At 39.8% G+C, this 13,798-nt stretch overlaps 1 protein-coding gene across 1 annotated transcript; it reads left to right on the forward strand.

Moving 5' to 3' along the window:
• Nucleotides 1–209: 209 nt before the first annotated feature.
• Nucleotides 210–3,278, forward strand: LOC132187466 (uncharacterized). The gene is made up of 2 exons (XM_059601785.2): nucleotides 210–399; nucleotides 2,569–3,278. The coding sequence occupies exons 1-2, from the start codon at nucleotides 252–254 to the stop codon at nucleotides 3,159–3,161; spliced, it is 741 nt and encodes a 246-aa protein (XP_059457768.2). The 5' UTR covers nucleotides 210–251; the 3' UTR covers nucleotides 3,162–3,278.
• The last annotated feature ends 10,520 nt before the right edge of the window (nucleotides 3,279–13,798 follow it).

Genomic DNA, 13,798 nt, shown 5'->3' on the forward strand with positions numbered 1-13,798 from the left:
CAAAAGCCTTTTTACTTTACCTGTTAAAAACGACGTCGTCTAATAGCAAACAACTTGTTCGTTTTTTATGTGGGAAGAAAACTTGCAAATCCCCAAAATCACCAGATACCTCCAGTTAAACGGCATCGTATGATGAGAGAAAAGAACTTGATCCTACGCCTATAAACACGGCTTCGTCTAATTGAAAAGCTCGGCTTTTCCATCAGAAATATCTAAACACAGAGAGAGAGAGAGAGAAAGAGAGAGAGATAATGGTATCGAACAATGGCAGAGAAGAAAGGAGAAGGAGAATCGCCGAGAGAGAGTCGGATCGCATGGGTCTCATCACCGGCCGAATAAAAAATCTCCCTGCATCATCATCACCATCCTCATCCTCATCTCTCCATGATCACATCGACGGTACATATATGCTCATCTAATTAAATAATATGTACACCCTGCTCATTGTTTTTCTTTCCCATTTATTCATATTTTTATTATTACAATTTTCTTTATATGGGTTGAGTTAATTTTTCACGCAATTATATGTTTCCGTAGTCGTTGCTTGATTCATAAGAAATGACACGTCGTACGCCTTTCCTTTGTTGACTTTCTGGGTTTAACCTTCTCTTGTGATATGAAGATTGAAATCACCCCATTTTGTTGATTTATTCATACGAGAAATGCTAAACTTTCTAACAATTTTTTCTTAAAAAAGTTGGTTTCTAAGTGATATGTGATTGTCGTATGAGATTGCGACTCATTTTTCAAAATAATATTTCTTATTTATGATGACACATCATTTAGAAATCAACTTTGGTGGAAAAGTTCGGATATGGTATGTGTTAGGAAATCCTAAATTTTTCTTAATAAGCCGTATCATCATATTTTGATTCCATTTTTACAATAAGCTATTCCCTACGAATTAAGTATTATCATGAGGAGAGCATGCATACTGAGTTTCACGTGTAAAAGTGGAGTTCCCACGCGTTGGGATGGGTATCATGAGCAGAACATTACTTTTAATTTCATCATATGTCAGAAACATTAAAAAAAGAAAAAAAAAATGGTGGAGATAACTGCTGATAATCTTGTAGGGAAGGCAATACAATGGTTTGATTAGTTGGCAGTAGTGTGTTGTGGAGAGCCAACCTGGAAGGAATTTATGGAAAGGCTCCTTGTTCGATTTGATCATTCAACATATGAAAATATAGATAGTGAGCAAGCAAACTTTCGGCAAACATCAATAGTTTAGGAATACATAAATTGTTTTTAGTAGCTATCTGATCAAACTCATAATTGGTTCGAAGTACAGTTAATGGAGACATTCATTGAAGGTAATTGGAGCTCAATCCCCTCAAAGTAATCAATTGGAGGTTTGATCCTCTCAAATCGATCGCTTTATCCATTTCTATTTCTATTTTATGATTTTCATCAATAGAAATAATTGGGTTCTTATCAATAGGCTAGTAATGATTTGAAACTAAGGATTGAAGTTGTAAGGTAATTCAAGAAAAAAAAAAAAAAAAAAAAAGAGGTGAAATTCAGTAATAAAATCCCTACTAAAACGAGAAGTTTTTTTTTCTTAAAATGGAAAAAATTAACTTGAAACCAATGATTTAGAGGAGAAAACAGTAGATTTTGAGCCCAAAAATGGCCCTCACCTAGCTTAGCTGGTGGCCACAACATGTATAGTGAAAATAGCTTTTCGGATTGGGTTCAATGCGCAATTCTGATAATGGTAGCAAAATTTTTGTCCATTTTACTGCACACTGCGTGATATTGCCTCAAATACCCAACTATTCAAGTTGATTCTTTCCTTTCCTACGCTGATCTTCATTATCAAGATATTGCAGGGCCATCAATTCAGCATCTGACAATTTAGTATTTGCCAATTTTCCTGCATCATACGTTCCATTCGTGTAGCGCACCCATTAGAAAGAACAGGTTCAAATTGATTAATTTTAGGTCATAGTTAGGAACCCTCCAAAATGTTTTTGGTATGTGTTTGAATTTTTCATCCAAAAAGATCATTCTCAAGTATATGAGAAAGATTAGATTCTTCTAACTCCAGTCCTAGCTTTCCCATGTTCTGCTGTGTAATGTGTACTTGTTGCATTAAATGGTAAAGCTTGAGTAGCTTGAGTGGCTTGAGCTTTAGATGTTTGAGTCCTTAGTTCCTACATTTTTCCAGTCCACATCTTGGTGAGATTGAGATATCTCCTAAGTTGTTGCAACAGATGGGTTTTAGTGTACGGATTTATGACTAGTCTTGTGGTGAACATTATTGCAGGTCTGCATGTTTACCACCACTCAGACAACTTCTTGGTGTAACCTTAATGGCCTAAGAGTGTGTTTGGAATTGCGTTAAAGTGATTAAAAATGATTTTAGTACATAAAAAGTTATTCCAAAACAAAATAGGTCCGTTTGGTACTCTTTTGCTCTAAAAAAAGCCCAAAATTATGTTTTGGGAGAAGCTTGAAAACATTTTCACCTCAGCAGGACAAGATATGTGCCATTATTACTTCAACTTGTGAATTGCATACATATTTCAGTAATACTTCTCATGGATTTCACTGATTTTGCAGATGACACCTCTGATTCTACATTGCTGAAACATGAAGGTAATGATGAAGTTTCCAGGGGAAATACTTTTGGCATTGGATGCCAAGGAGAGCCTCAATTGAACAAAATACAACCATCCCTAGGAGCATCAGTAGTTGAAAGGACCTCAACTGATAGTGAACCACTCCCAAAACCTCGTATGCAGCAGCCTAAGCTTTTTACTTCTAGAGGAATAAATTCCTGCATTATAGCTTCTGAGAGCACACGTGTGATTTCTGCTCTCATAATAGCGTTCTTGGTAGTTTTATCTTATGTTGATTATCCATTATTTGGGAGGAACATAGTGAAGTCTGAGAGTGTTGTAGCCTCAAGGCCTCTTTACATACTCTTGCTAACTGATGTAACAATTGTGCTTGCACGGTTGTACCTTGAGAGGCGAAGAGACTCTGATGAGGCAGAGGAAGAAAGAGAGGTTCCACGGGAAGATGGACATAATTGGGAAACAGCAGAGAAGATTTTGGAGAGAGGCTTGGTGGTGTACCAGATTGTCCGTGCCATTTTCATAGACTGCAGTGTTTATGCAGTTGTTGTCATATGTGGGCTCTCTCTGCTGTAGGTTTTTGGCTGCATTGATGATCATTAAACTTATGTGTACTCATTGTAGAAGTTGAGAAATTCTTTTGTTTTTTAGTTTCATGCCAGAGTTAAAATGATTCATGTTTTATCTGTTGTAGATCTTGCCTTAAATTTTTTTGCAGTATCAAGAATGAATTTCTTTGGCAGAAATAATATTTCCATAGGAAGAGGGAAGAATAAGCCTCTAAACGTGAGTGTAGTACACTTTTTTTTTTTTTTTTTTTTTTTTTTTTGGCTCCTTTTGCTGCAGATAACATATGTATTTGATCAAACAAACAAAGTGGGTTCTATTTCTCATAATGGCTATTCTTATGAGAGCTTCTAAAAATGAGAAAATGGCATGAGAACATCATATTGTGGCGAGGCATAGGGTGTCTGAGTGTTTTTAGCGGCAGCAAATGCATGAGATGTTATCTGGTATGGTGGATTGTGGAGGCGATGGACATGTATGGCATGGTAGGTCCCTTTACTAGTTGGAAAATAGAGGAAAGTGCATGGCACAGATAAAGCCTTATAGCCAACTCAAATGATCTTATAGATGGGTCCACCATGAGGGGCTCCGGAGGTGGTGTGACCATCCTCAGGTTCTATTGTTTTCATTATGCTTTACTTTTTTTAAAATATATATATATATGGATTTAAAAAAATAAATTAAATTAAATGATGTGTGTGTGTGTTCTTTTTTTTTTTTTTCTAATTAAAAAAGGATAGGCCGAGAAGACTAATTATGACTATTCTACATGGGTGAGACCACAGTAATACCTATTCGCTGGGACCGTATAGGAGGGGCCTAAATTGTGGGAACTGCAGACTCCTTAAAGTCTAACTAAGTTATAACCTGACCAAGCCCTACAAAGGCATCAATGGGAATCAAAGGTGGCTAATACTAATCAGGCATATGAGGAGATTCTCCAATGCGGAGATTCAAACCCAAGTCATAATACATGTCCTGACCACTTGGGAATTTCCTTGGGCTATTGAACCACCACCCTTGATAGTTCATAAATAAATAGTTATTTCTATAGGAATAGCTATTACTAGGAATGGTATGCATGTAACACCCCGTGGAAATCAATTAACTGGTAATTGACTCTATGGTTTGCCTCCCAACCTTATCCTTCATAGAAGAAGACTCATGGATCATAACCTAAAAGAGACTATAGTGAAAGATTTTTAACCACAAGATAAATATAGCAATAACTACAAACCACAATCACAATAACCAAAGTAGTAATAGAGCATCATAATATAGATAGATCGTCAAATGTATTAGTCAAAGACCGATCACCAAATATTACAAACCATAAGTAATTGTTTTGGATAACATCAGGGCCTAAGCCTAAGTAAAGCTAACATGATAACAATCTCTATCATCTCTGTCCGGATCGATCCTTCGTCGTCCTACATGGACTTGAGCCATATCGGGTCTAAGTCCTCAAAGATGACCCATATCAGATCCTTCGCCACCACCAATTGGTTGTCCGAAATCATGTTTTGCTAAGATAGCTAAACTGTGCAATTTATACATAATGGAGAGGGAAAAAAAATACAAGGGTAAGTTTAAAAACTTAGTGAGTAAAAATGCATATAGTACTTATGCCATTTAATGTTGAACTCCGTTTGATAAATTATGCAGCAGTTTGGAATGACAGCTATTTATGAATTCCATGTAGTTATAGTAGATGTTATAATCATGTAAATCAATGATAGTTCAACTTATGGTCTACCCGAGATATTACCCCTTCTCAATAAGGTTGGTGCTGTCCTGAGAGACCTATAAAATAACGCTCGTGCCCTGACCATTTTACACTATCGTCCATAATACTAGCAGCTTGACTGAGTCCGACCTCGAGTGTCCCACTCTACTAATGATGTACATCCTGTAGTGACCCACCAATTAAGGCTACACCGGTCACAAAATAACAATTGGATCCAAGACTCTTATATCGTATCCATACACACACATTGGGGACAATGTGTGATTCAAGTTTGGGGGTATGGAAGAACAATACATTGTCAAATGTTTTTGTTATGTTATTCTTAAGCATATGGTTGAACTTTGATTTTGATTTGAATTTCATTGGTGAGCTTAAAGTTGTGAACACATGATCATCTAACTAGGAAATTTGAGTCTTGCTACTTACTTTTGCAACATGAGATGCTTCTTGTTCAATTTGATTTACCATGAGCACACTGGAACATGTTTGTGAGGCATGAAATTTGAGACCAATTATATTTGTTTTCAATATCTTGAATATAGTTGGGTGACTTATTGGATGAATAACCTTGGCATACATATAAAATTAAAATTAAAAAAAAAAAAAAAAAAAAGAATAATATTGATCATTTTGAGTTTTTCACTGAGTAACCAGACTTCTTACCTCATTAAGTAGTGAGTGTTCGCGTCAAAAAATGAGAAGTTTGGTTTGATTGATAATATGTCTAACTTAGCTTCGTAGCCTTTTTGACTCAAGTTAGTAAGTCTTTAGGGGTGTCGTTACACCCTAATGCCCGAAAACCATTTGGTTTGAAAGTCATTGGCTTAACACTCAATACATGGGTCAATTAGAAAGCTCAAGGGATCTAAGTATCGCACAGCCTACAGAGAATACAAGCCCCTTAACTAGCATAATGTTAATTTCTTAGCGTTGTTATCTTTTTGATTTTGTGTTGTTTTCATGTTTTCGGGTTCCTAGGGACAATATAAGAAATTCCATTGATTTTGGGCTTAAAGCACACTTTGAGAAGACTTAAAAGATGTTGTTAAGCCTAACTAATCATAATGGATGAGCTATATATGTGGTTAAGTTTAATCAAATCAAGAAAATGATTAAATCGGAATTTCTCTAATTGGAGTTAAAATCGGATTGGATTCAAATTTGGATGCTGCACATGTCTCAGTATTTTGACCATAACTTTCCGCTCGAGTATCGGATTGAGGTAAAACTATAAGTATTAGAAAGCTAACTCAAAATACTACAAATCATTGTGAAAAGATTTTCCTAATTTGGATGTTTGCTATGCCAAAATTATCCTGCAATATAAGAGCGCACATCAGCCCACGTGCGTAAGTGGGCTCGAGGGCACCACAAGTAGGCTCGAGCACACTCGTGCTGAAAAGTCTGGAAGATGCTAAAATTGATAAGGAAAGCTTTTTTAGGTTTTCCAATCCGACTGTGAGACTGAATTACGGGTTTTTTAGGATTCTTAGAGCTTCTAGGGTTTGTTTTACACCCTATAAATTGGCATTTAAGCCTTGAAGGAAGGAGTGCTTAGTTTTAGACATAAAATATTTTCTTGGAGGCTTGAAGAGAAGATGAACATGGCAGGAGGCCATCCCAACATCAGCATCAGCCCACGTGCGTAAGTGGGCTCGAGGGCACCACAAGTAGGCTCGAGCACACTCGTGCTGAAAAGTCTGGAAGATGCTAAAATTGATAAGGAAAGCTTTTTTAGGTTTTCCAATCCGACTGTGAGACTGAATTACGGGTTTTTTAGGATTCTTAGAGCTTCTAGGGTTTGTTTTACACCCTATAAATTGGCATTTAAGCCTTGAAGGAAGGAGTGCTTAGTTTTAGACATAAAATATTTTCTTGGAGGCTTGAAGAGAAGATGAACATGGCAGGAGGCCATCCCAACATCAGCATGAGCAACTAAATTCGTAATAGGGTGTTAGTGAAGCCCTCTCCAAGTAGCAATGGTTTAATTGTATTTTAATTTGAAATTTTTTATATGCATGATGGTTGTATAACTGTGAGAATTAATCTTAATGTTTATATTCAATCATTATGAAATTATTCTCTTGCCTTAGAAAGCTTTTTATATTGATTAAACTCAATCCTTCATATTTTTTGTGATTATATGAATAATTATTATACAATGGTTTTAATTAACATATGATCAATAGAATTTGATAGGCCATGCCTAGGGAAGGCGAATATGTCTATACCCTAGTTTAGTGTAATTTAGGTAGACTATTCATACTAACCTAAGATGAATTATGCTTATCTATTGATTGTGTGTAACTTATTAAGATATTTGATAGTCCATACTTAGAAAAGACGGACTGTACCTCATCTAGAAGTTAGGCAGAAGGTTTGTGCCAATCGAAGATAGATTATACTTATTTCTTAATGATGGTATTTTCTTAACTACTCGAGTGAGACAAGCCCTATATCATGTATAGTATGAATTTCTCTTATTAATTTATGATTGACCATTGTTATGCGGTTAGTGGTCAAATCAACCCCATATTCTCTCTCTAATCACAATCTACTTTTTCTTTAGGAGAAACTTTAGTTTGGCCCCTGAACTTCCAGGCAATTTGACAAAACCCCCGAAACTTTCAAATCTCTCACTTTGGACACCTAAACTTTTAATTTCTATCACTTTGGACCCCACTGTTAATTTTCAACGTTAAACTCAAACGGTTTGACTTTTTATGCCAATTATACCCCCACCTAGTCCACTTGAAATTCCGAAAACACCCAAAATGACACCGTTTTCTGCATCTATTTTATTATTATTTTTTTTTTGTTAAAAGAAAAAAAGAAAAATCGGGGTGGTTCCAACCACCCTTTGGCCAAAATGGGGTGGCCGAACCACCCCATTTTGGCCAAGGGGGTGGCTGGAGCCACCTCCATGGCTGGTCTGAGGGTGGTCGAACCACCCACATGGCCAAGGGGGTGATCCGGCCACCCCCAAAAGTCCAAAAAAAAAAAAAAGGAATGGGTTTTGAGCTTTTGGGGATGGTTGGACCACCTCCAATGGCCTGCGGGTGGTTTCAGCCACCCCCATATGGCGGGTATGGGGGTAGCCGAAACCACCCTTAAGCCCTTGGGGGTGGTCCGGCCACCCCCAAAAGCTGAAAACCCATTCCTTTTTTTTTTTCCCCTCTTTTTTGGCCTTTTGGGGGTGGCCGGACCACCCCCTTGGCCATGGACGTGGTCGAACCACCCCCATAACGACCATAGGGGGTGGCCAAAACCACCCCCAGGCCCTTGAGGGGGTCCGGACACCCCCAAAAGCCCGAAACCCATTCTTTTTTTTTTTTTTTGGCCTTTTGGGGGCTAGCCGGAGCCACCTCGATTTTTTTTTTTTTTAAAAGATAATTTTAATGCCCAAAACAGTGTTGTTTTAGGTGGGGGTGGGTGCTGTAGTTTTGGGGCCCAAAACTACCGGTCATGGGGGTGGCTGGAGCACCCGATTTTTCTTTTTCTTTTGTTTTTTTTTTTTTTTTTGTTTTTTTTTTAAAAGAAAAGAAGAAGATAGTTATAATGCCCAAAATGGTGTCGTGGGTGAGGGTATAATGGGCATAAAAATTCATTCCATTTGAGTTTAACATTAAAAACTAACAGAAGGTCCAAAGTGATAGAAATTGAATGTTCAGGGGTTCAAAGTGAAAGATTTGAAAGTTTGGGGGATTTGTTGTTGTGAGTTTTAATGTTACTCGCAAGTTCATGATTTGTTTGTGTTGATGTAGTTTCTGGTACAGTGAATCCAAGGGGATCTAAGTCCTCGAGCTACGCCTCTCGTGAGTAATCTTTCTGTAAGTCTTGTGGCAAATCTGCAAAAGAAAGCACACGTTAAGAGGTTGAGCCAAGTGTTGGCCGGCGATTCCTCCTCCGATGCTTAAGTCAGTATGTGTATAAGTCTAGTATGCGAATTTTTGGTCCTTCATACCTTCAGAGTGAGGCCTTTTATAGTTGAGCATGTGTTAAGTGCTAAAATATTCATATTTTTAGCCCTTAACTTGCATGTTTTAATCCTTTGGTTTTAGTTAATTAGGTCATTTTAATTCATTTTTATGTTTTTCACACTTTTGTAAGCTTTTGGAAGAAAATGAAGTAAATCTGAAAGATTTGGGCTCAAAGAGAGAAGAAGGGAAAAATGGGAGCCCCTGACACTACGATCGATCACAGGTTCCCTGCGATCAAGCGCAGTACCAGAGAAGACAAAGCACAAATCAGGCCATGAGCGATTGAGTGCATAACAGAAGAGGCTCAATCACAGACCTGCGATCGAGCGCACACGGGTTATGATCGATCGCACCCGTGCATAGGAGACACATCAAGTGCGGCCATGATACTAATATTTCCATATTAGGGTTTTCCAACTCCCACTTGTAAAAGGTTTTGAAACCCTACGAAATTCCTAGGTTTACTAGTTTGTCAAGGACTTCTGAAGCCTATAAATAGACCCTTAAGCCTCTATAGTAAAAAAAAACAAAAAAAAAAGGCTTTTGAAGGAGAAGAATTGGAGCTCTTCAAGTTCAAGTTTCGGGTTTATTCTTTTCCTTTTCCTTTTTCTTTTACTTTATAAAGATGTTTAATATCAACTCTATGTGTAACTAATTTAATTAGTAGGGCTAGATTGAAACCCTAGTTATGTTTTGTTAATATTCATTATTGGCACCCTTGTGATGATCTTGTTATGATATCTAACTTGATTAATACCTAGTTTCATAAATTTCTCATATGTGTGTGCCTGATCAACATGTGTAATCCACATCGGGTTCTTGGGTTAATCAACATGGGGAACCGGTAGTATACACCATGCCCTAGGCCTCATGTGTTTGTTGATTTCCATAGAACATATTCTTTTCCAAAGAACAACTTAGTATATACCATGCTAAGTTCTTTAGGAAAGAAAAGAGTTAGAGTATACACCCATGCCTAACTCGTTGCTTAGGGAAATCTATAGCTTAAGGAGTATACACCCATGCCCTTACGTTGACAAACATTAGATAAACATAACTTGATCAAAACATTGACATAGTGATATATTAGCCAAATATAATTAGTGGTGGATATCAAAGCTCTACCTTTTCGTCATTATCAATTTAAATCCAATCTTTTGTTTTATTTCACTTTGGGAAATTATTTTAGACAAGATTCAACAGTCCTTGTGGGAATGACCCTGTATTTCCACACTATACTACTATGTTGACCTCGTGCACTTGCGGATAAAACATCTAGTTATTTGCCTATTAAATTAGGTGGGTAATTGAGACAACAACATGAAGACGTGGTTGTGATGGCCGGGCGGAAGATCCGGGATCTGGTTGTAACGGCAAGAAGGGTTAATGCTTGCGCTCCTTCTTTTTATGACTGGTAGAAGGCTGTTACGTATGTTGATCCGAGGATCGCCTATATCTGCGAGGCGGCTTTAAGAGTTGGATCGTAACCATCCCGACTATCCTGCTAGGCGCAGGTTGCTTATGTATCCGGACGTTAAGTGCGGGAAGTTCACAGTGATCCTATGCTAGGGTTTTGGCTGCCCAGGAGCGCGTGGGACGACGTCGTATTCATTGCTTTGCATCGGACGCCTTGGGTGGGCCCATTTGGATGTACCAGGCTTTCTTAAGCTCATGGGCCCTTGGCCCGTGGCTTTCAACTGTCGGGTTTATGTGTAACAGTTACCTCATGAATTCCTTTTGCCGAGACTTTGGGAGGAGAGAATTCAAACCCTTGATCTTCTGTTTGTGTTCTTTATTCGAAGGGTGGACCGTTCAAGTGTCTTTCCATGCTTGGTTCCTTGTAGCCATTTTTCTTAGCATCTTAACCATTTATGGAACCTAACATTCACACATCTCGGATATTCCGAGATTTGTTGCAATCTTTATGGTTTTCAAATCTTTTGTCCTTATTCATGTAAATGCACCGTTGCTTGTCCACGTGTTCCACTAGACATGATTCAAAAGCTGACGAAACGAATTCCGATGTGTGAATCGGTGCTTATTGTTGCATTTTTCGAAGGGAGAGTTGGCTCGAGTCTCTTCAGTTCAAGCGTGACTGCAGGCTCATGATGTTCTTGCATTAAATGCCTTTCACCTTGTCCGAGTTTTCTTCCCTATAAAGGTTTCGCCATCGATCTTTGTCATTCAAGCCTTCTAGATTTCCCTCTGTTTCCCAAATCTTAGAGCATTTGATTTTTCCAGTTGTCATGTCTTCTCAGAATCTTCCAATTCAGGTTGACGAAATTGTCGATGAGCAATCATCAGAGATTCCTTTGGTTCGCCATTTGGGCAGCTCTTCAGCTAGGGTGCATCTGATTGGCGAAGGGTCTCCTTCATCTTCGCATTTAGATTTTGCTTGTCGGCAAAGATCCTATTTCTCGGTGGAGGATGAGAGGGTGCTTCGTCATAACTATGACATACCCTCATCTGTTTTGCTGCATTTTTCGAACGGCTCAACTAGAATGGTTGGATGTCCAGGGGAAATCAGCGTTCATGAACGTATGTTCAAGGTGGGAGTTCGTCTGCCCTTCTCTCTTGTAGTGACAGAAATGTTGTCCTTCTTAGGGGTAGCTCCTGCACAACTTATGCCAAACGGCTGGCGCTATTTCATGGCCACCCTTCTGTTGTCACCTTCTGTGTTCTCGGGGAAGACCTTATCGATCCCCAAATTTTTTACTATATTTGGGCCCCATTTTTACCCCACTTCCGAGACGGTCACCTTTATGGTTCGAGAGAAGAACCAATTTATTGAGCTCGAGAAAAATTTCTCCAACAACAAGTAGTGGGCGGAGCAGTTTTTTTACATATCCGGGACTTGGGAGGCGTTGGCGTCTGAGGTTTTACCCATTCAACATTATGTTCCCCAAGAGTGTGGAATCTTTCAAAAAACCTGTAAGTGTTTTCAGTTCTTCCTCTTTTTCCTCTATCCTTCCTCATACATTCTTACTTCCCTTTCTGTTGTAAGGAAAGAGTGTCCTGTATTGAGCCCGGAACAGCAAGGCTGGGCTAACCACATCTTGGAGTTTTCTTAGCTCCCCGAGAATGCAGATCGGATGCTTTTTGGTAGCATTGTTAATGACTCCGCTCTTCGGGAGTGCTAGGGGCACCAAATTTTGAAGGATAAAGTTTTCTGGGATCGTCAAGGGAATCCTAAGAGATCTCACCTAACTAGTGACAAGGTGGTTTGAAAATCGCATGCTCGGGCTCTGAGCAAGAAGAGTCGAGCGCACAAGAATGTCTCCTCTTTGGGCAAGCCGTCTGTAAATGTGACATCTGGTTCGAAGGAATTGCGCCCAGCTTCCAACCCGTCTAGTTCCCATGGTTAAGGCCAGGTTTTGTCTGCTCCTGCGTCTATGACAAACCCATCGGTATTGAAAAGGAAGGTTGATCGGGATAAGGCACCCCTGGAACCGCTTTCGAAGAAAGGACGGGCGGACAAGTCACGGAACCTCTTGGATGTATTGTCCTCCATTCAGTCTGATTCTGTGCCAATAACCTTTGGTCCTCCCAGTGGTTCGAGCGAGGTGTTAGAGCCTATTTCTGTGATGGAGGCTGCTCCCCTCCACATAGTGCCTTTGGAAGTGCGACCTCAGGAATCGGGGGAACCAGTGGCCACTCGTCATGAGCCTCATTCTACCTCTCCTTCCAAGGATAGGCCGGTTGACCCGCCGGTTGAGCGTTCCGATCAGCCTCCAGTATACCGAGGGCAGCCAATCAGGGGGCATTCCGGGAGGAGTTCTCCAATTATTAGGTCTTTGGCCTCGGGTTTGGTAGGAAACCCTTTGTTGGCAGTTGCTAGGTTGCTTCCAGCAGACTATACCTGGGGGGAGGGTCGGCTTACTCTATAGATGTTCGTGGACAAGCTGGTCCATTGTCACTATGCGGTAAGTTTTCTCTTTTCTCTTTTATCTTTTATCTTCTTCTTTTTCCTTTTTTTTTTTTTTTTTTTTAAATGCCTTTACTATTTCTAACGGGATTTCTCTTCTTGTAGAGCTCCACTCTTATCGTGAGTTGGTACAAGATGTTTCAGGAGGGTCAGCAAGAGTACGCTGATGAAAGAGTTAAGTTGCGGGGCTTAGTTCAGAAGCTAAGCTAGAAGCAAGGGGCCTCTAACTCTCAAGACCCCAGTTCCGAGGTGGAGAATCTCCATCATCTGTTGGCAAGGCAGGAGGACAAGCTTTTAGCAACCCAACTTGGGCTCAGTGAATCGAAGTTGGCTAACGCTCATCTTCAGACGCCCCTTGCTGTTACCGAGTGGGATGGCCGGGAGCTGGCCAACTTGGTTACAGAGGCAAAGTCTACTGCTGCCCGGTTGGTTGCAGAGAATGTGAAGATCGCTGAGGAGCTTTCTGAGGTTCGGGTTTCCAAGGAGGGTTTTCGAAAACTTTCTGAGATGCTTGAGGCTCAAATATCTCAGTCGGAAGATGCTCGTGAGAAGCTTGTAAATGATTTTGAGGCATCCTGATCCAGGTGTGATTGATTTTGCCAAGGGTATCACTATTGGAAAGCTAAAGCGGTTCGTTATCTTGCGGAGTTGTCATTTGTTCCTTGGCTTCGGGACCTATTGTGTGCCCACGAGTTCCATTGGGCTTTTGAGAATCACCAGTACCTCACCGTCCGAAGAGATCATTTTGGCTTCGACCCTGCCACAGTGGAGTCGAATTTTTTAGAGGTACCAACTACTGTTGTTGACGAGATGGTCGACGCAGGCCGGGAGTTGATTCCTGATGCCCCGGAAGTTAATGTGCATGGGTTCCGCCCGGAAGCGAATTTACCCTCTAAGCCTTTTGGTCCCGAGATTCTTATAGATGATGATACCGATGAATCCCATACTTGAACATTTTGTTTTGTTTTATAAGGATTTTTGCTCCTTATTTGAA

The sequence above is a fragment of the Corylus avellana genome, chromosome 6, assembly GCF_965113065.1.
Source record: "Corylus avellana chromosome 6, dhCorAvel1.hap1.2, whole genome shotgun sequence".
Lineage (NCBI taxonomy): Eukaryota > Viridiplantae > Streptophyta > Magnoliopsida > Fagales > Betulaceae > Corylus > Corylus avellana.

Excerpts from the sequence above, each read along its gene's own strand:
- LOC132187466 (XM_059601785.2), top strand. The coding sequence starts at position 252 with ATGGTATCGAACAATGGCAGAGAAGAAAGGAGAAGGAGAATCGCCGAG. Across the intron at positions 400-2,568 it reads TCTCCATGATCACATCGACG|ATGACACCTCTGATTCTACA; the intron begins GTACATATATGC and ends CTGATTTTGCAG.